Source organism: Glycine soja, chromosome 6, assembly GCF_004193775.1.
Source record: "Glycine soja cultivar W05 chromosome 6, ASM419377v2, whole genome shotgun sequence".
Taxonomy (NCBI): Eukaryota; Viridiplantae; Streptophyta; class Magnoliopsida; order Fabales; family Fabaceae; genus Glycine; species Glycine soja.
Genome location: NC_041007.1, coordinates 38,153,394 through 38,179,415, shown reverse-complemented (window position 1 = coordinate 38,179,415; position 26,022 = coordinate 38,153,394). Strand labels below are relative to the sequence as shown.

The following is a 26,022-nucleotide window of genomic DNA, read 5'->3' as shown; positions in this document are numbered from 1 at the left end:
TCATAATAAATGACTATTAATATTAACTATATAAAAATCAACATACTTATCATACACATCAATACAAGTTACACTAGATAACCTTATATCTTAAAACCTTGCTCCTCACGAAAAAAAGAGTACACAATTTTATCACAATAGTTTTTTAAACCGGCACATTTGGTAAAAAAAAATTGGAATTTTGCAGTATAAGTTGGAAAGGAACAAACAAGCCTCAACTTGTAAACTTCACTATTTCATCAGAAGATGCACTTTTGAGAAAAATATTTTAATAATATAAGGAAAGGATAATAATGAATGTGCTATCTTTGCGCCCATGATAACCCATTTGTCAAAAGGTAGCCTCGCCAACCCACCTTAGTCCACCATTGTAACAGTATAATATATATACAAGTGATGTAAGAACAGAACTACGGTGGCAAAAATATGCACCTTAATAAAAATATATAAATGTTGTCATATTTAGCGAAAATTACACAAGGACAAGTTTCATTAGGGTCCTTGTGTGAGTCTCTGCATCTCATTTTGGTCACTGAGTGTCTCAACGAGAAGGGGTGGAGCATACTGTGCTGTCCCTTGGTGCTCTTCAGAATCCTGGCAGAATGAGAGAACTATGGTATCAATTGACATCTCCACAACTGCAAAGAAAAGGGTTGCAACAATGTATCCAAGAGCCCAGCAAACCTGCATGGTAGACAAAATAAGATTCTGATAAGGGAAAAAGGGTTATGCACTGATAGTGTAAAATGTTTTACACAGTTATCTAATCACAATCCATCATGTATTGTAAGTTTGTTGACTTTTAAAATAATTATCTTAAAGTAATTCAAAAGGTGATTTGTGATTGGATAAAAGTATAAAATTATTTTACACTGTGAGTGCATAGGCATTAAACTCTTTTGATAATTATTGTTCAATTACTAGACTTTCATTTTGGCAAGTATTTTCCAGCTCTTGGTCCTTCTATAGCATTTTATCCATTATGGAAACGTTAAATGCAAAAGTTAGTCCTTGTTTATCCGTACTCAATCCAGAAAATGGATGTTCAAGTAAAAGCAACAATTTGTTGTGTCACAAATTTGAGCTTTGGAACGCGAGACTAGTGAGTCCAGCGTGTATCCAAACATATTATAAATGGCAAGTTCTGTAAACAGCTATAGGCTGCAACACATGGACTAATGTAGGAAAAAATAATTGTGATATGAATTTATTTGAAAATTCTATATAACAACCATTTTATTGGAGATGAAAGCTATGAAGTTCAATAATAGCACATTCAAATACTGAATTGCCTTTTTCTTTGGGCTTTTGTTAAATGGAAACTGATTCTTGCCATCTAATCACATAATTAGATTATAAAAAACATACCACAACAGGTAAGAGTGGAGATGAGGTCTTGTTATGAGCAGAGTTGTACTTGTGTGTGTCCAACATGAGGAACGCAAACAAAGCACATGAGAGGCTGACACACAGTTTTCCAAGGAACAAAATGACATCTCCTATCACGTTAAGCCGGCCAATCTTTAGAATGTTATTCATGATCAGTTCTGTTGCAATAAAAGAAGCGCTAAAGAAACTTTTGCCAGTTATAGCAATCTGCAGGTGCCAAAAAGATACTCAAGTTCAAAACAAAGTAAACAAAAAAAAAAGTAACGATGTCTAAAGAAACTTTTTCCCATTATAGCAATCAACAGGCATCAAGAAGATACTTGAGAAATTAAAGATTTTAAATCAGAATAAGTCTAAAGCAAGATGCATTGTCATGTCAATTAGAAACATTTTAATGCTACAAGTATGTGGCAGTGGCAGATAAGACAATCTGAGGTAAATAACTTTTAACTAAGCATACTTATCATCATCTCTTTTACTCTTTTTCATAGAACTAAACCAACATTTTCTCTAAGCAACTTACTAGAATACAGCTCTGGGACATGTTTTGCTCTCTATGAATACACAACCAAAGCAGGGAAATGAATTTCAGCCTCTAAGGAACACATCAACCACAATGCAACAAGTACAAGAGAATCAGCTTTCATTCTATTGGCCCTTACTATATCCCTAATCTTTAGAATAAGTATTGCACCACAATAGCCAAACACATGCTATCACATGATGCGTGCATAAAAAACTTCTTTGCGGTAGATACTGTAGATTTATAAAATTTACCATGATGTAACCATTTCGGTTTACTGACTTGATGGTCCATTCAATACACCTGAGAAAACATTGAGAAAATTGGTATGCAGCCTTGCCTAAGCAGCTGTCATGCCCATGACTTGAGACTTTCAGTTTACGACGAATAGCTTCAAGCAGAAAGCGGATTGATTCTACGAATGATACAATCAGAGAGCCAAGAGCCACAGACCCAAGACTGTAACGCATAAGCCTCTTCATGGAGGAAAAGACAGAAAGAAAAGGAATTTCTGGCTGCATGGAGAAATATGAATCATATTTAGTAAAATGGATAAAAGAATTTTTGTACGTGTCAAAACAATATGCTTAATTAATAGATTATCAAATTGAAATAATTAAACCAAGCAAGTACTAGCAGTTTGCAAGTTAGGTCTGAATTTGGCTTTTTTATGTAGGTGCAAATCTGCCTTAAGTCCTTGACATTGGCTCTGTTTAGATAAACTAAACAATAAGCGCTTATAGGGAGAGAAAAAAAAAAAGATAAAATGAATTAAGTTTTTTCCATAAGTTAAAATTAGTTTTTGCATAAGTTAATTTATAGAAGTTTTAGTATTTAACTTTTTCAAAAGCTTATTTTAACTTATGCATAAGTTAATTTTAACTTCTAGAAGAAACTTAAATCACTTTAGGTTCTTGTTGAGAAGTTTATCCAGATAGGACCATTTGACACAAGTAGTTAAACACAATTGTGCACCATATTATCCTTATAATTGATAGAACAAGTCATATTTGAATAATTCATAATGCTACTTATACTGATCAGCAAACCACCTCTGAACTCAAATAATAAACTATGACTGCTTAGGCGGGAACCACAAATTGTTCATTCTAATAAAAATGGAGTTCTACTTACTCCAATGCATGAAACAATCAATGAAATTCCTAAATTGCCTTATACATTTTGAATTAGGCACATGACTTACAGATGTTTCACCGCGTGCCCAGTAATACGAGGCGACAGACCCAGCAATCACTGTTGAGGAGCAAGCTATGAAAAATTGTGTAGCCCAATAACACCCAAATAGGTGGAAAAGGATGGCAACTCCAATATGTGGTGTGTAATGAATGCTATAACCACAACAACGATCACAGTTTACCCGTTTTGCAATAAGATCATATGTGCAGCAGTTAGAGTTGCAATTATTCTGAACAACCTGGCCAGAGCTGAACAAATGGAGAGCAGCTGAAATCCAGAACATGTAAAAGACTGCAAGGACAGTATATGGTATGAGAGGGAAAATAATGAGGGCTTGAACTTCTCCTATCACTTTTGCAGCAACCTGTTAAAAATTGCATGAAATCAATAAAATCGACTGACTTGGGGTAACGGAAATAATGAAAATTATAGTTTTAGTTATTAGTGATTCTAGCATAAGTGCAACAAGTTTGTCAAAAAGTTATGTTTGACATTGTGACAAGAGGATGTGCAAACACTACACATTATATGGGGGTAAAAGTTACAGAAGAGTGCACACGCATTTGTGTGTGTGCACACTGGGTGGAGATCATTCAATGAGGATGAGATATATTATATATCAACACAAAACATGTTACGGTTTGTGAAAGTACAGTTGTCACTTGTCAGAGAGGAGGAAAAAAGCTTCAGCATTCATTCATTGTTAAAATAAGAGGAATGACAAGTTAAATCTACATGGCAATAGTTGGATAAAGCTGTGAGTAGTACTTCCATTGCCAGACGTAAAATAAGCAAAATGAGCACTGGCTTTGAAGTATTATTTTCCCTGAACAGATCTATACATTTACCCCAACTGCCTAGTCCTCAGTAGCCGGTTACCCATAGTGTAGTAGTACTTGATAAGGTCCAAAAGTTACATATGATGGCTATCAGATATCAACCCAATGAATAAAAATAAACAATGTAATAATAATTAAATAATTGCATATCATAAAGTGATGCTTACTTTCAGGACAGATGTTGCCATAAGGATGCGGCGAACAATGGCAATTGATGTAAGAATGGCAACAACCATGATAAAGGTCATAAGTATAGTGACAACTCGTATATGAGTCAGCTCCTAAAAGTGTGAAATCTTTTCATTAGATCTATATGCAATAATAATTGAGAGACAAAGAAAACTCAATCCCAATGGTACTTACCCTCCCATATACACTAATGTATGGGTCATGCTCACCAATGATGGGAGAAATCGCATCATTTCCAATCCATCCAGCTGAAAATTAGGAAGAAAAAATAATTCAGCATTGTTGACAGATGTTTGTCCAACAACCAGATAAAAAAACTAAAATTAAGAATATTATTTGGCTAGACAATTCAACACAGTAATATGAGAATAGAGATCAACTAGAATCACTAACAAATATAAAGTTATAGAAAGAATAGTATATTATAAGATCTAAATCAATAATTCTTCTGTCAAAATACAATCTCCAAGAAAAAAACTCAATAATCTAGAATTTTCATTTCTCACTAATCCAATATTCATAAGAAATAAATCTCAAAATGTTGTTTCTTTCAAGTAGTATGCTAAATATTTTACCAAAACATGTGTAGAATGAGTCTAGCTTGTGTCTGTCCTGGGAATCCATTTTCTGGTTTTATTGTAAGTTGTAAAACAAAATATCAGTATTAAGTGACAAACAATGGTTTTTCCTCTGTCTTAATACAAAATCCAGCAATGAGGTGTGTTTCTATTTGATAGGATATATCAACTAGGATATACAGTACAGTTGATACAAGGTCTTCATGTGAACAGTAATCTCAAAAGATAAAAGAGGCCATGCTGCTGGAAGGAGCAAAGCATTAAATAATAGAATGGACAAAGGAGGAACAAAAAGGACACTAATCAAAAATGAGTATTCAGATTTCATGTTGGCATTCGTATAATGATATTTTCATGAAAACACCCGTATTTGTTTTAAAAAATAAATAAAATTGAAACAGCCAAGCAGAGTTCCCAACCTTTTAGGTAGTAGAACATTGTGACAGATATTATTAGAACATTAAAGAGAACAACTGTTATCCAAGGCATAGCAGCAACAAAATGTCGAATCATCATCAGCCAAATCACAGACAGAAAAAGAGGCAAAATCCCTCCGCAGACAATCAGCACAGGCCATGCCTTTCCTATGTCTGCCATGTATCTCTGCAAATACAAATCAAGTCACATTGAAATTCCATGGCAAGTAATATGCAGGACACTGAATGGCGCAACAAACAAAATACAGGTAAGAAAAGTATGGTGCAGGTGCACTTAGTAAGAGTATAAATTTGATAAAGATAGGAGAGGTGGAAATAGATATGGGATCAAGATTCAAGACATAATGCATCTCAAAAACCATCAATTATGTTTACTCCTTCACTAAACTATTAGCATTTTCAATCTGACCAAGAACCTTTCTTTTAAGTATTAGCCATCTGTCTAATATGGACAAAGAGAGATGATATTGCAATCAATGAACTACACAAATCAGTTGTCATCTAAAATGTTTGGAGAAAATAGGTATAAGGTCTTTTCCAAGATCTTCTTACTTACTTCAATTGCTCATCTCTTTTATTAACACTAACATGCCAATAATACAATATACACACAGAAAGAATATTGATTTTGAGTGGTTATGCTTTCCCTGGATAAATTCCAATCATTATACTAATAAATAAAAAAAGTAGGAAGTTGAAAATTTTTAACCTCTAAGACAGCTGACCGAGAATTAATAGACTTGTGAATTGACTTGTCAATAACAATGTCTTCGTTGATGTTAACTCCACCCATCTGCTGCCAATGCTTCAAAGATGTATTTGACGCCCGAGCAATAAATTGGCAATTCCAATAAACTAGACAAAAAATATGCATTAGGAACCGGGTACAACAAAACTCGTAATATTAAGGAGATTGAAAGTTCTCTACGAAAGCCTCCCAAAGAACAACATGCAACCGTGCTCAAAAATCAAAGCAATGCATTCACATAACCATTTGCAAGCATACAAAAAAATATGAATTTATGAATGCATCAGAAGGGAACAGTTTGCTCACCATTTACAGTGGGAAATATGACAGGATAACAAGGACCCTGTAGTTGAAGAGACGAGTTTCTCATTTCTGGTGTAAGGAACTCAAAATAATCATAGTTCCTATTAATCCAATCTTTCATCGAAAGACGAATATCTCCTTCAGGATAATCACACACCCAATTAAGGGAATCTTCTGAAGGCATAGGGCACTCCGACAAGCATATACTGCGGGCATCAGCCAGTTTGAATTGGCTATCCTTCAATCCACTCTGATAAACCTGATTAGGATTTTGCCAATATCTGAGCTCTAATTCACTAAGGCCAGGGTGTGCATGCTTGTCCCCACACACATTCCCTTTGTAGTCAAGTCCATAAGTAAGCCTGGTAAGTCATAGTGACAGTAATCACAAGTTACATAAAGATAGCAGCAAAATGGAGAATAAAAGTTATGAACTTCATGCTGCTACAGCTACACAATCAAATGCCCCCTCCTGCTTTTAAGTTCTTCAGCAGCCAAACAAACAACAAAATTTGATCCCCAGTTGAAAAAGAACATGTTGTGACAAACTCAGTAAGCAAACATTTGCCAAAATCATAATTGAATGATTAGACCCACATGTTACCTTGAATCAGAATTTCATGTAAAATCCTAACCATGCCTTACACAAAAATGAGAAAACCCATTTACTAAGAAAAAATATTTTTTTTATAAATTCCTAATTAAGTAAGCTACTCAAAGCCTCAAAAACAAAAAAGGAAAAGTAGATAATCATAAAAAACTAGCTACAAAAATGCATCCATCACAAATTTCACCAAACAATAAGCTCTATAAAAGAACTCCATTGAGAGACAACACCCCACGTGTCAAACCCTGCATTCAAAACCACAACTTGGCAATTGCAGAAACTCCACTCACAGCTCCAACACAGATAAAAAAAAAGTTGGAAACTTTAAGATTGCTCACCTCAGTGGGTTTCCTTGGTTGAAACCAAAGCTGGAGTTGACAATCATTGCTATCCAAAAAGCTATGAAGATCACAAGAACAATGATGTCCCTGCATTTCCTGTTGTGCCTTATGATTCCACCCATTTGGGTAACTCCATCACTTGATGGGTACCTTCCTATTACTGCACCCAAAGGACCCCTCATTTTTGCAAGTGTTTTTGTCTTTACCAAGTTGCAAGCTTTGGTTCAATTTAGCATTCAGAGATAGCAGAGTGAAAAGGAAGAAGAACAACTGAAGAAGGAGAAGGGGCAAAGCAGAAACACAAACAAAAGCTAGGGGAGCGTGAAAGCCAGTGTGAAAAAGCAAGTGTGTTTAGATTTGCGTTTATATAATAATGAAAAGTTTATGACATGTTAAGACAGAGATTTTCTAAAGTGGGTGTGTTTTTTTTTTAAGTGCGTGTTTTGTGGCTTCTCCAAGACCAAACTCGGAGTGTGCTTGCTAGTTGTTACTAGCTTGTGCTCGGCTTAACTGCATAACAGTAGTGTCTCCAACATTACTAAGAAAAATCTTTTAATGAAGTGAGAAAGAATGTATTTGTTTTTAATTCAAAGTGCATTAAATTTAAGGTTACTTTAATTAAGATTAACAGTTTTTGACTTAGCACTTTTTTATAAAGTTAAATTCTAATAAATGTGTGTTTATTTCATTTATATGGATGAGTCATATTTCTTCTATTTTAATTTATAAGACTTGAATTTAAAATAATTTTTATTTTTTTTATAAGACTTAATTTATAATGTTATATTAATTATTTTTAAATTAAAAATATTTCTCATTTCAACAAGAAAAAAATATATTGATAAACCTTTAAATTATAAATTTAAGATAAATTTATTATTATCAACTAAATTAATTATTTTTTAAATCTTAATTAATTAAGTAATTATCTCTTATATATAATTGCTTATAATTACTAAGTTTTATATAAGCTATAATTACTTAATTGAATTCACGAAATAATTACATCAAATTATTTAGTCAATGACAAGTAAAGTTTTATTTTATTTATTTATTTATTTATTTATTATTATTATTATTAATCCTTAAGGTAAATAGTAGCCTGCATCATTGTGAAAGCTGGAATTGAAGAAAAAACTTAAACAGTCCAGTCCTTTTCTTCTAGTACAAAACTGTCTAGTTATTATTTCATTGAAAAACTCAACCGTCAATTTGTAATGCTTAATGTTTAATAATTGTTTCATACTACTTACACAACTAATTCAATTTCTTTATAAATACACAATTTGTTGGATGAACATTTTAACTCCCAATAAATTTTTATTATTTTTTTTCTCAGTAGTGAGTTCAGACTGAAGAATGAGCCGTTATAGCCGAAGCCTGGAGAGACAAGCCATTATGGGAAGTCCTTAAAAACTATATGAAATTTGAGTTAATTTTTTAAATTGGGTGATTTCGCCGCTTTGAGACTTAGGAAAGGACAGTGATTAAGTTAAAATAATAAAAAAATCCAAATCTATGGACCAATAATTAACAGTTGGATCAATCTTAATTTATCATTGTGTATATAATAAATTATGTTTGAAAGAAAAATATTTATCTTATCTATCTTATAATTTCTGATAAAAATCAATAGATATTTTATTACGGACATTTCATACAAAAAAAAAAAAAAACAGTTGGATGGTGTTGAGCATTATTATCATACGGACAGAGATTGGTCATTATAATACAGGAGCTTCAAATGCAAAGGATTGCAAATTACCCGCAAATTGGTGGGCCCCACTACTGCCTCAATTCCCTCTTTCCTTCTTTGAAAGGTCTCTTTGCTTTGCTATACACATCTCGTATCTCTTTAGTCTTTACTATATTTTTACCTTTTTCTTTTTCCCCATACTTTTTGGCTTGATTGATTCGTCGCTATGAACATTCATCAATTGACATTTCACACATTAGACATATACATAGAGTAGCAGCATATGAATTAATTTAATTACCATATTGTTTCGAATCTCATTTTTTTTTACCTCTTTTCACACATAGACACCTTAGTTTTAATTTTATTTCTATTAATTCTTAAAATTTACACAGAAACATTTTTCATTTTATATGTTTTAGTGTTGTTAGGACAAAAGACAAACAATGCACCCTCAATTATTTTGATTTAGTAAAGAGTTTTATTCTACAAACTAGAATGTTTTTTCTTAAATAGAACATCTTTTATAAGAAGTTTTGAAGTCAAACATACAACAAACTAAGATATTATCTTACGATTAAACAAAGTGACTTGATCATATATATTTACATATATGTGTTGGTTAGCTAGTCTTATATGCAGGGATATTTGTGAAACTTGCAATGTGTTATAATATAGAGATCATTCATGAAAGTGAAAAGGAAAAATCAACAAAAAGTTCTACTTTATTTTTCAAAAGATGTGCCTATAAGCAAGAAAAAAGGATAAAATTGTATTTTTGGTCTCCATTTTTGTTTCAATTTCGCATTTGGTCCCCCGATAATTTAATTTATAAATTTGATCCTCTTTTTTTATAAATTTGTGCAATGTTGGTCCCAAACGCGTCAATTAGACGTTGACCATTAACCTTAGACGTTGAATGTCACATGTCAACGTCTGAGAGGTTCTTTGGAAAGGCTTGCATTTTTTTTTTACCAGCGCCACCCAGACAAGCTCGTGAAATCGGGTCTCTCCCAAGAAGAAGCCACTGTGCAGTTCCAGGAACTCCAACACGCCTACAAAGTCCTCTCCGACCCCAAGGAATGTGCCTAGAAAGGCTTACACTTTTGGCAATCAACGTTTGAGGTTAACGGTCAACATCCAATTGATGCGTCCGGGACTAACATTGCACAAATTTATAAAAAAGGGGGACCAAATTTGTGAATTAAATTATCGGGGGACTAAATGCGAAATTGGAACAAAAGTGGGAGACCAAAAATGCAATTTTGCCAAGAAAAAAGAATAAAAATACACTTTTTAACACAAGCAAATACCCTCCCTACCAGACGACTTTGAGTATGAAAAAAAAGATAAATGTAGAATGTTTTATCTTATCAAAGTTATTAGTTAGTGAAAGGCATTAAATGCAACATTTAACGCTTCAATGACTATTTTCTCTCCATGTAAGAAGGTAGACGAAGAAAGAGATAAGAAGCTCTTTGAAGAAGCTCTCAACAAATATATTTGAAGAAGCTCCAATAAATATCAGAGAAAACTTATACAAGATTCAAAAACATATTTCATTGTAAAATGCCTTGGTGGTCACACTTAAACTCTGAACTCTGCTATAATAAGTTGCATTTCTCTTAGTGTAAAAACTAGTGCTTACGTTTGTACATTTATCTTATAAGACAATAGATAGTCAGTGAGAAGTGTCACTAATGTTCCTAGTATCCAGTTTCAACAAGACGAGAAGTGTCACTAATGTTACTTTTAGCTGCCAAAAGGATTCTTTGCATTTTTCATCCCAAACAAATTTTTTGGCCTTCTTGAGGAGGTTCATAATGGGTCTAGCCCTCTCGATAATTCTTGGCAAAAACCTTAACAAAGAAGCTATTTTGTTGGCTAGTCTTTGAGCCTCCTTCACATTTCAGTGACTCTTCATCTCTAAGATGGCTTAACATTTGTCTAAGTTAGCATGTATTCCCTGGTGGGTGAGCATGAAACCCAAAAAATTCCCTCTTTCTACCCCAAAGACATACTTTTCAAGGTTTAGCCTCATGTTATACTTTCTAAGTTGGCCGAAAAATTCCTCTAAGGCCGTCAAGTGGGTTGTCAAGTCATCAAATTTGACCACCATGTCGTTCACGTAAATTTCCAGTTTTCGTCCAAGTTGGCCTTGGAACACTTTGTCCATCAAACGCTGATACGTTGCTTTAGCATTTTTCAATCCAAAGGGCTTGACTTTGTAACCAAAGTTTGCGGATTTGATGATGAATGTCATTTTCTCCTCGTTCTTGGGATCCATCCTTATTTGATTGTAGCTGGAATATGCATCCAGAAAACTCAGTAACCTATGTACGGCTGCTCCATTACCAGGAAGTCGATGTTCAGGAGTGGGTATGCATCTTTCAGGCATGCTTGATTTAGATCTGTGTAGTCCATACACGTCCTCTACTTCTCATTCGGTTTCTTAACCATGATCACGTTGGAGAGCCAAGTCGAGTAGTCAATCTCTCTAATGAACCGGGCAACCATCAACTTGGCCACTTCTTGTCGTATTGTCTGACACTTCTCTTCCCCCATTTTTCTTTTCCTCTAGGAAATTGGCTTAGCATCTTTACATATGGCTAACTTATGATAATGAAAGCTCAGATAGATGTTAGGCATGTCTACCACAGACCGCGCAAACAAGTCAGCATGCTCGTGGATAACTTGTTGTATTTGGTAGTTATCGTCATTGGGTAGTTGGTTTCCCAACTGAGTGATCTATCCTTCATTAGGTCCGAGCTGGAAAGCGGACGTCTCTACTACCAACTTCACTCGATAGTTATCATTAGTTCGGGGGTCGAGCTCTAGTCCTTCTACCTTCTCGGCTTCCGTCCTAACCTTTGCACATTGGACATCTTTTGGGGGGCCCTCCCTCATATGAAGGTATAACCTAAGGCTAGCCATGTAGCATTTTCTGATCGTCCTCTAGTCAGCATGCACAGTTATGATGGTCTCAATGCCTTACAAGAACTTCATCATGAGGTGAGGGGTTGAAATAATTGCGCTGAGGGCATTGAGCGAGGGAAGACTGAGGAGTATGTTGTGCGATGTGTGAGTATGCACTATCGGGTATCATATCTTTAGTCTTTCCTATAATGGCCCCTTATGCCCGAACTTGGTGTAAGGCCAAATATAGCCCTTCATCCCTACCTGTTTCCTTGTAGAACCGAACAAGGGGTCATCATGTGGGAGGATTTTGGACTTGGGGTATATCCATCTGTTTGAAGGAGTTCCAAAACAAGATGTCGGTCCAGCTTCCTTGGTCTACAAGGGTCTTCTTGACTGTGCAGTTGGCTATCTCAAGAATGATAACCACGAGGTCGTCCTGCACCAGGATAGACGCCTTGAAGTCATCTGTTGTGAAGGTTATGGGTGACATATTAGGTACTCGGTGTCGGGAGATCATGTTGATAGATGGGATCTACCGAAGGTGTCTTTTTCATGCAAAGGCAGGGGCCCCACTCCCAATGAAACCTCCGACAATGGTGTTTATAACCTACCTTGTTGGTCGAGAGGTTTTTCTTCCCTCTCCCTCGAGCGACTCCGACTCCTCCCCCTTTCTGATTGGCCTACATGTTCTCGGTCCCTCCCCTGGCTAGACTCTAGTCTACTCCTTCCCTCGAGTCTATACGACCGTGGCTTGTGGACGAACTCCTTTAAGTGATTAAGCTTAACAAGTTCTTCTATCTTGTCCTTCAGGGCACTGCATTCCTCCATCGAGTGGCCACAATTGCGGCGATAGATGCAACATTTTGAGTAGTTGGCCTTTGGTGGGGTGTTAGCTCTTTTGGGCATGGTCAAAATGTTGATGGCCAAGGCCCGATCCATAATATAGGATCTGTAGGTGGTAAAAGGAGTGTATTGGGTATAACGCATCGACTTGCACCTAATTTCGGTATTCACACAACTCCTCAATCTGCATATACTTAGCTGCTATCATCCGCAGTTCGTCAAGATCAGATGCTAGTTTCTTGCATAGGCTATTGACAAAAGGTCCTAGGCATAACACCGTTATCAAATGATGCATAGCCATTGTTGGGTTGAGGTTTTACATATTCAATGCGACATTTTTGAAACATTTCACAAGAACCACAAATGTTAGGTGGTGAGACCGACTAATGGCAAGTTGTGTTCCAAAGCAGGCGACTAGGATGTTAAATGAATCCACGAAGTTAGGGAGTAACTTTGTGAACCAATGAAGGGCCTACCCCTTCAACGACGTCGGAAATACTCGACAGAGGATTGCATCATCCATGGTGTACAGGCTCACTTAGGTGATGTACACATCCAAGTCTCAATAGTCAAGTTCTTCTAGTTGGAAGGAAGAATTGCCTCCATGATGTTAGGGACAGAGGGGTTTTAAAACTGCAGCAAATGTCTCCCCAAAGTGTTGAGGGATGGGGGAATAATGTCCTGACGTGCGCTCAAATTAATAACTCTGGGTAAGCTAACAGCAGATGACTCAACTTCTCTTCCCTCATATGGGTTAGCCTCAAGTTGCCATGACTTGCGGGCTTCTTGTAGGTGGGCATTCTCAGGTTGAAAGGCGACGACTTCTTCGGCGTTGTGCCTTTACATTTCAGAGACCTGAGCTTGTAGTCTTCGAACTATCGAGGATAAGTCAGTTTGGTCTTCTACGTGGATGTCTTCGTTGTGGTGATTAGTTGATTGCTCCATTGCTATTGTGTTTGTTCTAGTTCTTGTTATTGCCATGAATTCTTAGGGTCAGGATATATCTTACAGAGTCCCACGGTGGGTGCCAAAATATTCCCTATCACAAATGGACTGGATACTTACCCTTACGCCAAAAAGTCTTCTATCGTGCCAAAGAGTCTTGTTTGGTGGTTCCTTGTTGAATCTCCTAGTGTGTGTGAGTCCAAGAGTGAGGAGGGGGGGGGGGGTACTTGCAAAAGGTACTCCAACGCTTAAGTGAGGGTTTGACTCAAAGTTGCAGATGACGTATAGTAAATGTTCCAGAATGAATCAGTCCCCTTACTTGGGGGCTTCACCCCTTTTTTATATTGACCTTACTGGACCTGGGTCTATGGGCCTACACGTCCTAATTGCCAGTTGAGTAATACACCTTTTAATCATGCTTAGACACTTCTAATCAAGTGATTACCCTTAAGTGGGTTTATTGATGATAATCATGTCCGAATGGTACTTGTCATTTGCATATGTTGAGGATCGAGATATGTTGTACGAAATATGTGGATATGTGACTAAGGGAGTACTCGATTTAGATGGATATGTGGTCGAGGTGGTATTCAATTTGGGTGTGTCAGGTATCCCCTTGGCCTAACCTAGTCCTTTATCCGATATATCATGTATTTCTTTTCCTATCTTTTTCTTCCCTAACAAAATATATAAAATTAAAAATGTGAAAAATATTTTTCTAAAACTTCCTTAGATTTACATTTTTCCTTAACAGTTAAACATTGATATTATATTTATTTATTTTATTTGTATAACAAAAATAAATTCATATTTAAATACCTAAGAGGAAATTTTAAGAATTTAATAAGATATTTATCTTACATTGAAATAAATATTAGTCACAAAATTATTAATAAATTTTCGTTTTAATTATATATATATATATATATATATATTATGGTTTTATTTTCAATATTTTTAGCAATGATTTTGAAAAAATTCTGAAGTAAAATAAAAAAATGTCCAAGCATAATGACTTTTAAAAAAACATAATATTTATAAAATAATTGATATAAATTTTCATTACAATATTTATAAGTTTTACTATCTTTAATCTCATTATTATAAATTTTAAAAATATTTGAAATAATATTTATTTATTTAAATTTGAATATTTATTTCATAATATATTTTAATCTTGTATGTCAAGTTTTTAGAAATTTATACTAAGATAAATACATCAAATAGAAATGCTATATAATGTATGCACGATTAGATAAATTTTTATATTTTAAATATTTAACTAATGTTGAATTATTTTAATGGATATATTTTTTAATAAAATGACTAAAAGATATGAAAGCTTGAATATTAAGAACTAATCAAACTATATATCATAAATATTATATTTACATAACTACCAATGTTTGAAAGCAATTATTCAATTTATATAAAAAAGCAATTATTCGTTATATGTATTGTATAAATGTGATTGTCAGATGGACTGTGAAATAAAACCATACTTGAGTAATTCAAATTAAACATCGTGTGCGTATGATTACATCATATAATTTAATCAAGTGAAATTATTGGAAAAGTTAATATTTACTACACATATATAATTTTAAATATCACCATCATTTGAATATGTGAAAAGGGAAAGCAGTTTATTAGATATATAGATAAAAGTATAATTAATATAATTGAATACATACATTTTTTTAGTCTTATGTATTTATTATATAAGTTAAATAAAGGGAACTAAATATATATTTTTAAATACTTTTAATTGCTTAAAATATAATAAATATTAAATATTTTGAAATATAATAAATATTTTTAATAATTTTTTATATAAGAATAAAAATAGATTTTTGTTTAATTAACCTATACCCTTAATGTATAAGATAAAAAATTATTATTTTTTGTAAAAATTACTTGAATTTAAAAATCATGGAATAAACTTTTAAGTTAAAATATGATACTTCTTCTATCCTTAATTATAAGACTCTTTTAAAAAAATTATTTATCTTTTTTATATAATATTTTTCTAATTTCTTGATACATTAATTATTTTTCATGAAATACCATTAATTATTCTCTCTAAATATTGATGAGAAACAAGTAAATGAATAAAAGGATAATTTTGGAATTATAGTAAAAATATTTGACAAATTTAATGCAATAATTAATTTTCTTAAAAAACATGAATAAATTGAAAAATTTTATAATTAATGAAGGAGAATATAAGATATCCAAGTAATTGATAATTATGATTTTTTATTAACTATTATTATACTTTAGCCTAGTATTTTTTTTATCATTTTATGTTTATCTCTCTCTATATATATATATATATATATATATATATTAAATTTTATATAGAATTAATTTTTTATGTTAATATTTTTTTCCACTAAAAACATAATTAGCATAATGTTTTATTATTTTGAAATTAATTTTATCATACAACAAGAAGAGAAATATCTGACAGTGAGGCCCACACAAAATATTCCTTCCCTCCACTGGTGATTCGTTGTATGGCAGTTGGCAGAGAGAAGTGTTTCCCCCATGTGTGCCGCCCCCCTTTCATTTGCCTCCATTCCACGAAAGAGACCCATTGCATGTTCAAGTCTTTCTTTTATAAATAAATTCATTATGTGCATGTGTATTTTTAATAATAACGAAAAAAGTTGATGCAGTTCATAAAAAATGAACTCATACCCTAAAACGACATAAATTTAATTTCCAAAATTAATGTGAAAATTTTGTTGGTAAATAATTTAAAAATATTTCTTTAAACTTTGAGATAAAAAATGAACTCATTTTAAAAGAATATAAATTTAATTTCTAAGATTGTTGTGAAAATTTTATTAATGAATAATCTTTAAATATCTTTTTAAATTGACACCTGTTTTGACTTTGATAAGTTTCTAGGAACTAATTCTTTTAAACTTTTTAGAATAAAAAAAATTAAATGTCACAACTGAATTTATTCAAAAACTAAACAGTCATATTCTGGAGAAATTATTAATCTTATACTTAACTTTATTTTATAAATTAAAAAATGTACTTCCGTATCATGTAAAAATTGACAAGGATCGCGTGAAAATTCGAGGACCACATGGTACGGATTCACTGGTTTCTTTTTTGTCCCATTTGTTTTTTTTTTTTTGCTAAATTATAATTTTAATATGTTTGAGTTTAAAGTTTAAACTCGTTCTATTAGTAGCTTAGTGCTCCTACATGACCGTCGAAATACTAATAGTTAAAGTTTAAACTCGTTCTATTAGTAGCTTAGTGCTCCTACATGACCGTCGAAATACTAATAGTACAAGTTCAAGTTCAAGCTCAAGCTCAATAACATTAACATCAATACTTTTAATTAAATAAGAAAACTTAAATACGGAATAACTCATAAAATTTCTCCAATTAGATAGCTCATGAATTACATGATATATAAAAAATCTTCTAAGATACTATTAGATAGCTCATGAATTACATGTATTCGGAAGTATTTTGCAGATATTCTTTTAAACAGTAAAGATAAACGCAATGCCATTATTTATTTCTAGTAGCTGGAAGTGAAACTTCTATCCTTTTAAAGTGTTCACCATGACCTTACCACCTAATTCTTTAATTCACAGTAAATTGCATCCAATATTGCAGCATCAGATTCCGAGTCTTATCTTTCTTTGGATTGCAGCATTAGCCTATAGCATTTTGAATACATCGAAACACAGACAATGCTATTTTAGGACCTCGTACGTTATGTACCTCATTTGTAAGACCAAAAAATTGGAGGGAGGAAAAAATATCTAACATTCCTGCAATCAGGAGGAAGGTTTTCAATTGTGGTTGAGGTCGCACATGTGAGTCCTTGATATTGTGGGAAATGTGGACAAATGCAGCCACAATTACAGTCATGATGTATAATTGCAGAGACTCCAGAAACTTTGACGATGGGACCACAATTGCAGTTGTAAACCATTTTTTAAAACCTTGATTATGAGTTAAGAGTTTCCTTTATCTCTTCATCGATCTCTATATTATCAGCTTTCATACTTTCTAAAATCCCATCTACATGCTTCCCATATCTAATACACATCTTCATCAAAGACAGATACATGTCCCTATTCATTGCATTCACAGACTTCCATGAATTGACAAAATCTTCCGCTTCCTCTATATCTCTGTTATTAGTGACCCAACTGAATATGCTGGAAATGACATCAACTTTTGGTCTCCACCGTTTATTCTGTGCATGCACAGCCACAGCTTCCTTCATGCACTGAAATGCCTTCTCCATGTTCTCCTTGGCCACATACCCAGATGCAACGATGCTCCAACTGTTGGGAATTGGCGTCTTCCCTTCCGCAACCATTTTCCGGAGAAGTGCTTCTGCCTTCTCAACCAATCCCCTTTGGCAATACCCAATCAGAAGGATGTTAGGCACTCTGAAATCACAAGTGTTACCAGATAACTCCCACTCACCGAGTACTTTTTCAGCTTTATCAAGCTCCCCCAGCTTCACCAAGCAACCCAACATTGTTATATACTCCCTATTAAGCTGCTTCTTGCAGTTGGCCTTCTGGAGCTTCCAAGCTCTCATCATGCCCCCCTTGCTCCTAAGAGCTGCATTGTGTGAAATCAGATGGTTGTAGGCAACTGTATTGCCCCTGTGTGTCTTTTTCTCACACTTCATTAGGCACACCAGAGCCTTCTCCCTCATGTCTGCTTTTATGTAGAAATTGGTCACCATAGAGTATGTAATCCAATCTATGCCAATATGGGGTTCCCTCTCCATCTCCTCCAACAGTTTCTCCACATTTGTGAGGTCACCTCTCACGCAATATGAGTTTATGCATATCCTGTAGCTGAAAATGTTTGGAGGAACACCATCCTTCTTCATCTGTTCCAGAACACCAGGGACTTTCTCATATTGTTGGGTTTGCGTGTACAGGGACATTATGTTGTTGTAATTGAGAAAGGAAACAAAACCCATGTCCTTCATTTTCTGCATCAGGGAGAGTGACTTATCAACCAACCCTTCTCTCACATAACAATTCAAAAGAGCACCATGAACCTTCCAAGTTTTGTCTCCATCACTCAAACTCTGAAGATACCTCTCTGCACTCTCCACTCCATGAACTCTACCAATGAGATCCAGCTGCACTGCTTGGTCACGTGAGGAAATTGGGAGCCCTTTGCTACTCATCCACTCAGAAACCTGAAAATGTTAAGATTGGATATATCTCAGTAATTGCTACATAACCAGGAACAATTAGAAAAAGAAAACCCTCACTTTACTAGCATTCAATTTTTTCATTTTCAGTTTTCATTTCTCTTCACTCAAGAGTGCTAGCAACACCTTAGCATCGTCTTTGTAGCACACCGTATCTTTAGTTAAAATTTATGTGAGTCTCCCTAGTTTGGAAATGAAATTCACATATTTAGTTAAACTTACATGAATTTTATCTAACAAGAAAGAATGTGTCAGAAAGTAAGTTTTACAAAGTATATTAGTAGCATTTCTCTTCACCTTATTTCCTCCTCTCAGAAGTTTATATAACAAACAATGAAAAACAAAATGCTCCTACACTATAAAGTCTTTTTTTTTTTTGTTACATAACAGTATAAATAGTTTTTGCACTATCATCTAATTATAAATTTCAATTTATCATAATATTATTGACTTTTGTGTTAATTTGTCACCAAAGTGGATTTTACCTATCTCAATAAAGTCTTTTCCATACACATTATGAGGAATGGAACTCTTGACAACATGTTTAGGGAACTCAAGCTATCAATCAACAGTGCTGGACTTTGTTGGTTATTAGGGAAATTTTTAATTAATTAATGATATAAAGTATTTAAATTGAAATTATGTGAAAATTAAACTCAATAAAAAATAATACTATTTCTTATACAATTTTTTAAAACAAAATTAAAAATAAGGTGATCTTGTCATAATTAAAGAGTAAACAGAGGAAGTGTCTAAAGGGTTTCTAGTTTCTACATTGACATTCTATGATTCCTAGCACAGCTTGTCATTGTCATTTAAATGCTAAGTTTGTCGAATTTTATAATAGCTATTTTAAAAGTTATTCTTACCATTTCTGATTGTTTGGAAGTGTTCAAGTTGAAAATATAAAATTAAAAAAATAATAATACTACATGCCTAACAATGTACTCAAAATAAAAACATAAAACCTTTCCTAAAACCAAATACCCTAATTTAAGTATAGAATTCATTCCCGTTTATCCATTTCTACTAAGGACTAATTTGTTTGAGTAAGCTTATCTAGAAGAAGCACTTCTAGGAGAAGAAAATAAAAAGAAAAAAAAAATGGAATGAGCTCCTTCATAAGCTATAATTAACTTATACATAAGCTAATTTGTAGAATATTTCTCATATAGCTCCTCTAAAAGATGAGAGCTTCTACAAATTAACATATGCATGAGCCAATTTGAGCTTATGGAGAAACTCATTTCATGTTTTTTATTCTTATTTTCTTCTCCTAAAAGTGTTTTTGGATTAGCTTACCCACCCTAAACTTAAGAACAAGCACTGGCATGTATTTTTCAAAGGACAACAATTTTTAATTCAATTAAACTCATTTGTTTTGCTCAGCAACGAAACAGAGAGAAGTTAAGGAACCTCGAGTGCTTGGGTGTTGCGATTGCGGGTACGCAGGATTTTGATGATGTGATGGAGGTGGGGCCCGTCGACGGCGTTACCCTCTTCGATCCACTCGTCGAGAACGGGAACCAGGCTGATGGAAGGGTCTCCGAGGGGGCTGATTCGGGAATAGAGGTTTCTTCGGTTCGTCGTGGCGGCGGTGGAGCAGTGGCGCAGAAATGCTGCTGCAGCGGCGAGGCTCCGAGACGCGGAGAATAACGGCGCTAACGGCATTGCCGAACGCAGACCAAGTGTTTGTTGAAATGTTTATGAACGCTGCAACGAGGAGTTGGGAAATGAGGAGAAAAGTTGCGAACTGAACAGCAGAGCAAAGGCGCGCATAAAACCCAGTTGGGAGAGTTGACTATTGGGCTGGGCTGTGAAGGCCCAATCTTTCAAAGCAATTACCTCCTTGGGGTTGCTATTGGCCCCAACTCCATTTGCTAATGGCCCCTACAAATCCGAGAAAATACGTCTTTACCCCTCAGTTCAAACCACGCCCCTCCCTCTTCCCCTTCACCTTCCTTGTGCCCCCAAAAAACTTCACCATTGTGCATTGAGCTCATCACCTAGAGACCCAAACCACCCCACAAATCGTGCCGGTTAAGATCTAAATCACGTCAGCCACCTAACATCAATCAAGATCGACATCGTGCTGACCTACATCAAACCCCTCCCCTTCCCCTCTCTTCCATTCTTGTTCTTCTTCTATTTTTTGATTATTGACTATTGGGATGGTGTTGTGTACAATGATGTTGTTGGTATGGTGAGGTGTGATGATGTTGTTGGGATGATGGTGATGGCGGCATGCGGTGCGGTTTGGTAGTGGCTTAGGTGATTGGAAGAAGAAACCGACTAGAAAAGAGATATAAGAAAACAGTGTGTAAAAAAAACTATTCAACTGAAGTGTTGTTCTGTTTTGCTAAGTTTTGGGGGAAAATATAATAGAAACACGATTTTGTTGTATAACTATACAACAGAGTCATGTTTCCGTTATTTATTTTTTCTCACCCCTCCACAAACAACAAACACAATTTTGTTGTATAATTATATAACAAAATTGTATTTCCAGGACAAGGGTATTTTTAGGGGGAAAAAAAGGTTTCAACCCGTGGCAAGGGCCAATAGCAACTCCTTTACTTCCTACATCTCTTTTTTTTGTTTGCTTCTTGTATCTCATAGGAAAGCAAAAAGATCCAAAACAAACAAAAAATGTTTTCACACTCATCAAGCACCCCTTCTAGAAAAGAATTTTCATAATTATGTTAGCATAATTTTAGAAATGCTTTTCTGGAAGGGGAATTTTTTGGGCATCTTACAAATTTAGCTATCCAGTAATATATGCAAATAAAAATAATATTCACTTCACCTAAAATATATATGCAACTTTTGCACCTCTAGAGTGTGTCAATGATGGAGAAAGGAGAAACAAATGTAGAAATAAAGTTGTTTTAAATATGTTTTTTATCCCTATATGTTAGCATTTTATTTATTTTTGATTCCTGTAAGTTTATTTTTCTAATTTTAGTTCTTGTCAGTTGATGCATTTTCAATTTTGGTCATTGTAAGTTTTTGTGTTCATTTTTAGTCCTTATAAGTTTGTATTTTTTTAATTTTAATCCCTTTAAGATTCAATTTTTTCATTCATAATTTCCATAAGTTCGCACTTACAAAAACTAAAGTTGAATAAAAGCAAACTTACAAGGTCTAAAATTAGAAAAATGAACTTACAGGAACTAAAAATGAAAAAAGCTATCTTATAAGAATAAAAAACATATTTAAGTCAATAAAGTTAAGTTAGGGATTTTCAAAATATATGAAGTACTGGTAGCAAAAAGGTGGTGCAGGAAGAAAAAGTCATGTTTCAACTCAAAGGACAGTTTGTTTTAAACGAAAGAAATAATGTATGCAACAAATTTTATACATTTACACCTCTTATAATTTATTGTAATTAAAAAATTTATCATTTATTTTTTTTATGTTTATTTCTTTTCTTTAAACCAAACACGCCACCTTAGAGGAAGCTCAAAGCTCAAGGAAGAGCATCTCTATGAAAAATAGTAATTTTCTTCTTTGGTTTTTACAATTACCTATAGTAATTTATGTATGAGTACATGAGTATAATTAATTAAAATTTTAAAATAATATTAAAATAATTATAATAAAAATTTAATAAATAATATATGCACTAAAGAATTAAACATTTTTTTACACTATAACCAAATTATAAATTGATATGTATGATAAGAGTTCTCTTTTATATTAACTATTTTAAAAGTTATATTAAAAATAATTTATGATTAGTTTTTTTATTAATCAGATTATTAGTTTACAGTATATATCAATTTATTAATTTAAAAATATTCATAAATAATTTAGTATATTCCTACTAATATATACATTAAATTATTCATGAATGTTATAAATGTTATAAAATATAAAAATATGCATTATAAAATGTAATTAATTATTTTATAAAAAGAAAAGTAAACAGAGAGTGTTACTTCGGTTAGTTTTTCTTAACATCATGTCATCATCATTTTCTTATTCTTATGTAAATATTGAAATAAAAAACACTCAACACTCCCAAAAATTGGAGTATTTTGATTCTACAAGCACACATTTGACTCTGCTTGTGCAGAATACATCCTCAGCACTATTGCACTACTGCATTAATTATTGAATTCTCTTAAAACAATATCAATCAAGAAAAGAAGACCAAAAGAAACTGTATGTATATATGAAGTATGATGTGAGAATTGAGATCATGTATATCCTCCATTCCAACCTTTTCAAAAACAGCATGGTTGGTTGGGGGCATGTTAATTAATTTGGTGTAATGTTGTCTCTCTTTATCATATATCATCACAAGGAGCAGCTAAAAGAACTGACTCTTGGATGAAAATGTTTGTCCAAAGCTCCAAGTGGAAGGCACAACATTAAGGAACACCAGTGTCTTGCCATCAACCAATGTCATCTTGAATGAGAGTCTTTGGTTTCTTAGATCTGCACTGCTCTGCCAGTTGGCACCCCAGTTCCTGTGCATTGGCAGCCATGCTCCACTTCTTGATCCTCTGATCCACACAGCCTTCACATCCCCACTTCCACCCACATTTGATATCATCACCATGTTGAAGTTGGATTGACCCTTCAGTGTGAACCTCACTCCCCCTCTTCTCTTGCATGTCACCCTTCATTCAGATCAAGCACATGAAATGGGAATTAATTGTATGTCAATGTCAGTGAATGAATGATCAAATGTACTCACAATAGTTCGTTTTTAACCCTCCCCTTTCCTCACCTCATAGTATATTACCATGTTTTTTTTTTTACTACAGATAATAAGTGATGCTGTTTTGTTTATTACGTGGTAAAAATCACTCAGATAGATATTTTCTTAACCAACTTATTATAATAATTAGTTTTTATTTTTAATCCATTTTGATAAAAAAAAAGCCTATTGCATTGCTGTATGTCGATCAATTATGAAAAATATTGGTTCCATGTCTTCTTTTTTATACACTCCATTTACTTTATTTATTAAATATTTGTTACACTTGTTAGATCTCATTTACAATATTCATATAAATAATGAGTTGCATTACAAAACTATGATGAGACATGTAATGGAAAGAAATAGAAGAAATAGAGGTAATAAAGAAAACACTTGCTTATTAAAAACGATTAGTTCTTGTGAAATAGTTTTCTTTTAAAAAACTTTATCAAGCACAATTTTTTTTATAGTAAGTTAACCAAATAGATATTAAACATAAAAAGGAAATGTTTGAAAAATAAATCAAGATTCGGGATAAAAGGCATGGCAAACAAAGAATGCTCTTTATCAATAATGTAAAGATCGGAATAAAAAATGTAAAACAATCATAATTCAGTTTTAAAAGTTGAATGAGGATCAAGTTGATGTTCTAATATCCCTCCACTTGCTGTTTCATATTAATTAATTAATTAATCTGGAAATCTAAAATTATATTAATTTCTCTTTAGAGATAAAAAGTGTTAATGTGTCATCAATCAAGCTATTCTTTCGCATTTTTTTATAGTTTTGTTGGTGGGATTTTAATATAAAAAAGCTAATAACAAATTTTTTAACCCACTTTTTTTAAAAATATTTTTTAATGTTGACTGTATTTGTTTAGAAATTACAATTTTTAGTGGATTATATTACACATTTTATTTGATGAATTTTCTTCTTATTTTTTTAGGCTTGAATAATTTTTAACAAATATAATATGTATTAAAGAGTGTTAATTTCGTTATCAGTCCTCCTAATATAATGATTAATTTAATGATGTATTGAAGATGGAAGTGTTTCCTACTACATATATACCTTCTATAAAGGACAGGAACAATGCCTTCATTGCCTTGTCGTGCAATGCGAAAGAAAGCAGGCATGGACATGTCGAAGTGATGGTAAGGTGGGTCACACCACCCTCCATGGTTATTCGGAGGGCAAAAGTTTGTGGCGGTTACTGTCACGCCGCGGCTAATAAGGCACCATTTTGGGTCTGCCCTAAAGTCACACATCACTTGGTAGCATGCACCACAAACCTCACCGTCTCTGAACAGCATAGTGCTCACCGCTGCGGTGTTCACACCAAACCCCGCATGAAAGGTATCATCGTAGCCACATGCTCCCCCTGCAAATTAATATATTGTTACAAAATTCATTCAATGCTTGATTGATCCATAAATAATGTGGAGAACAAACGTTTGCTTCGTTCTAAGGGAGAAATAATTGATGGAGAACTCAATTTTATAATGTTTGTAATTGTATTGCATGTGTTATTAATGTTGTGTTTCTTTTATATATATAGTTGTCTTGCACTTACTTTGATGCAAAACAGTAATAGTACTGTTTAAGTAATTCCTAATTTGGTATGAATAGCATCATGAAAGCTACCGCGAATGACTTTTTTAACTACGTTTTAGAGGAATGCATATACGAGTAGAGAAAAATACATGTCTTATTTCAAGAATAATATATTTTTTTTTTTTACTTCGATCACATCTCTCTTTGCATCACTTTCATAATATTTCTTTTCTTTTTTCTCTTGTATTTTTCTCTTATTTCATCACATCATTTATTATATGGTGTGAAAAACTAATGGCATGGGTTGGATTTAATTAGTGAAAAAATGAGAAGGAAATATATGAAGAAATAAAGTGGAGAGAATAAATGGTAAATGTGATAAGAAATGTAATAAAAAAGAAAAACAATTATATAAAGAAAATGGGACGAAAGAAAAAGTAAGTAGATGATTATAATTTTTATTGTATTTTTTTTCCCATACGCATCTCACACCTCATAATTAAAGGGTGTGATAGAATCGTTTTTGTTTTAAGAAAAAAAGAAAATATTATGAAGAGGGAAGAACATTTTACGCTCAAGTGCAATATTTTTGAGTAAGTTTAATTTCCTATCAAGAATAATGAGGGTGAACATAATGTTTAACGTAATCATATTGGTTATATACATGTTATATTTCAGACTAATTAACATGTGGATCTATGCAAGAAAGTTATACGTACAAGTTATATATATTATTCTTACACATTAAAAATGACTTACCAAGGGTGGTGGGATTTTGATTGGCCCCATAGAACGTTGCATGAGCGTTAAGCCAACCGTAATTAGCTTGGACGTGGACTACTCTAACTGCAGCACTTAGAACAAAGCTAAGATACCAAAGAAAACTTGAAGAAATCACAAGAGGCCCCATTTTTCTCACCGTACCAACAAAACAACTTTTGCTTTAATTTCTTTTTTCTTTCTCTTTTCCCCAACAAGA

General features: G+C 33.4%; 3 protein-coding genes across 3 annotated transcripts; all 3 read right to left on the bottom strand.

The window, feature by feature from the left end:
* Positions 1-234: 234 nt before the first annotated feature.
* LOC114416890 (choline transporter protein 1-like) lies at positions 235-7,521 on the bottom strand. Its single transcript, XM_028381933.1, has 10 exons — positions 7,149-7,521; positions 6,207-6,565; positions 5,862-6,007; positions 5,135-5,318; positions 4,312-4,385; positions 4,116-4,229; positions 3,117-3,473; positions 2,167-2,427; positions 1,369-1,596; positions 235-684 (listed from the first exon to the last, which is right to left on the bottom strand). Exons 1-10 carry the CDS (start codon positions 7,331-7,333, stop codon positions 493-495), a joined length of 2,100 nt encoding a protein of 699 aa, XP_028237734.1. The 5' UTR covers positions 7,334-7,521; the 3' UTR covers positions 235-492.
* Positions 7,522-16,944: 9,423 nt separating this feature from the next.
* LOC114416889 (pentatricopeptide repeat-containing protein At4g21705, mitochondrial-like) lies at positions 16,945-20,513 on the bottom strand. The gene is made up of 2 exons (XM_028381932.1): positions 20,195-20,513; positions 16,945-18,763 (listed from the first exon to the last, which is right to left on the bottom strand). The coding sequence occupies exons 1-2, from the start codon at positions 20,447-20,449 to the stop codon at positions 17,540-17,542; spliced, it is 1,479 nt and encodes a 492-aa protein (XP_028237733.1). The 5' UTR covers positions 20,450-20,513; the 3' UTR covers positions 16,945-17,539.
* Positions 20,514-22,776: 2,263 nt separating this feature from the next.
* LOC114416888 (expansin-A12-like) lies at positions 22,777-26,022 on the bottom strand. Its single transcript, XM_028381931.1, has 3 exons — positions 25,803-26,022; positions 24,561-24,870; positions 22,777-23,406 (listed from the first exon to the last, which is right to left on the bottom strand). Exons 1-3 carry the CDS (start codon positions 25,951-25,953, stop codon positions 23,094-23,096), a joined length of 774 nt encoding a protein of 257 aa, XP_028237732.1. The 5' UTR covers positions 25,954-26,022; the 3' UTR covers positions 22,777-23,093.

Excerpts from the sequence above, each read along its gene's own strand:
- LOC114416890 (XM_028381933.1), bottom strand. The coding sequence starts at position 7,333 with ATGAGGGGTCCTTTGGGTGCAGTAATAGGAAGGTACCCATCAAGTGAT. Across the intron at positions 3,474-4,115 it reads TGGCAACATCTGTCCTGAAA|GTTGCTGCAAAAGTGATAGG; the intron begins GTAAGCATCACT and ends AATTTTTAACAG. Across the intron at positions 685-1,368 it reads CTCCACTCTTACCTGTTGTG|GTTTGCTGGGCTCTTGGATA; the intron begins GTATGTTTTTTA and ends TCTACCATGCAG.
- LOC114416889 (XM_028381932.1), bottom strand. The coding sequence starts at position 20,449 with ATGCCGTTAGCGCCGTTATTCTCCGCGTCTCGGAGCCTCGCCGCTGCA. Across the intron at positions 18,764-20,194 it reads GCAACACCCAAGCACTCGAG|GTTTCTGAGTGGATGAGTAG; the intron begins GTTCCTTAACTT and ends TAACATTTTCAG.
- LOC114416888 (XM_028381931.1), bottom strand. The coding sequence starts at position 25,953 with ATGGGGCCTCTTGTGATTTCTTCAAGTTTTCTTTGGTATCTTAGCTTT. Across the intron at positions 24,871-25,802 it reads TCAAAATCCCACCACCCTTG|GGGGAGCATGTGGCTACGAT; the intron begins GTAAGTCATTTT and ends ATTAATTTGCAG. Across the intron at positions 23,407-24,560 it reads GTTCCTGTCCTTTATAGAAG|GGTGACATGCAAGAGAAGAG; the intron begins GTATATATGTAG and ends ATCTGAATGAAG.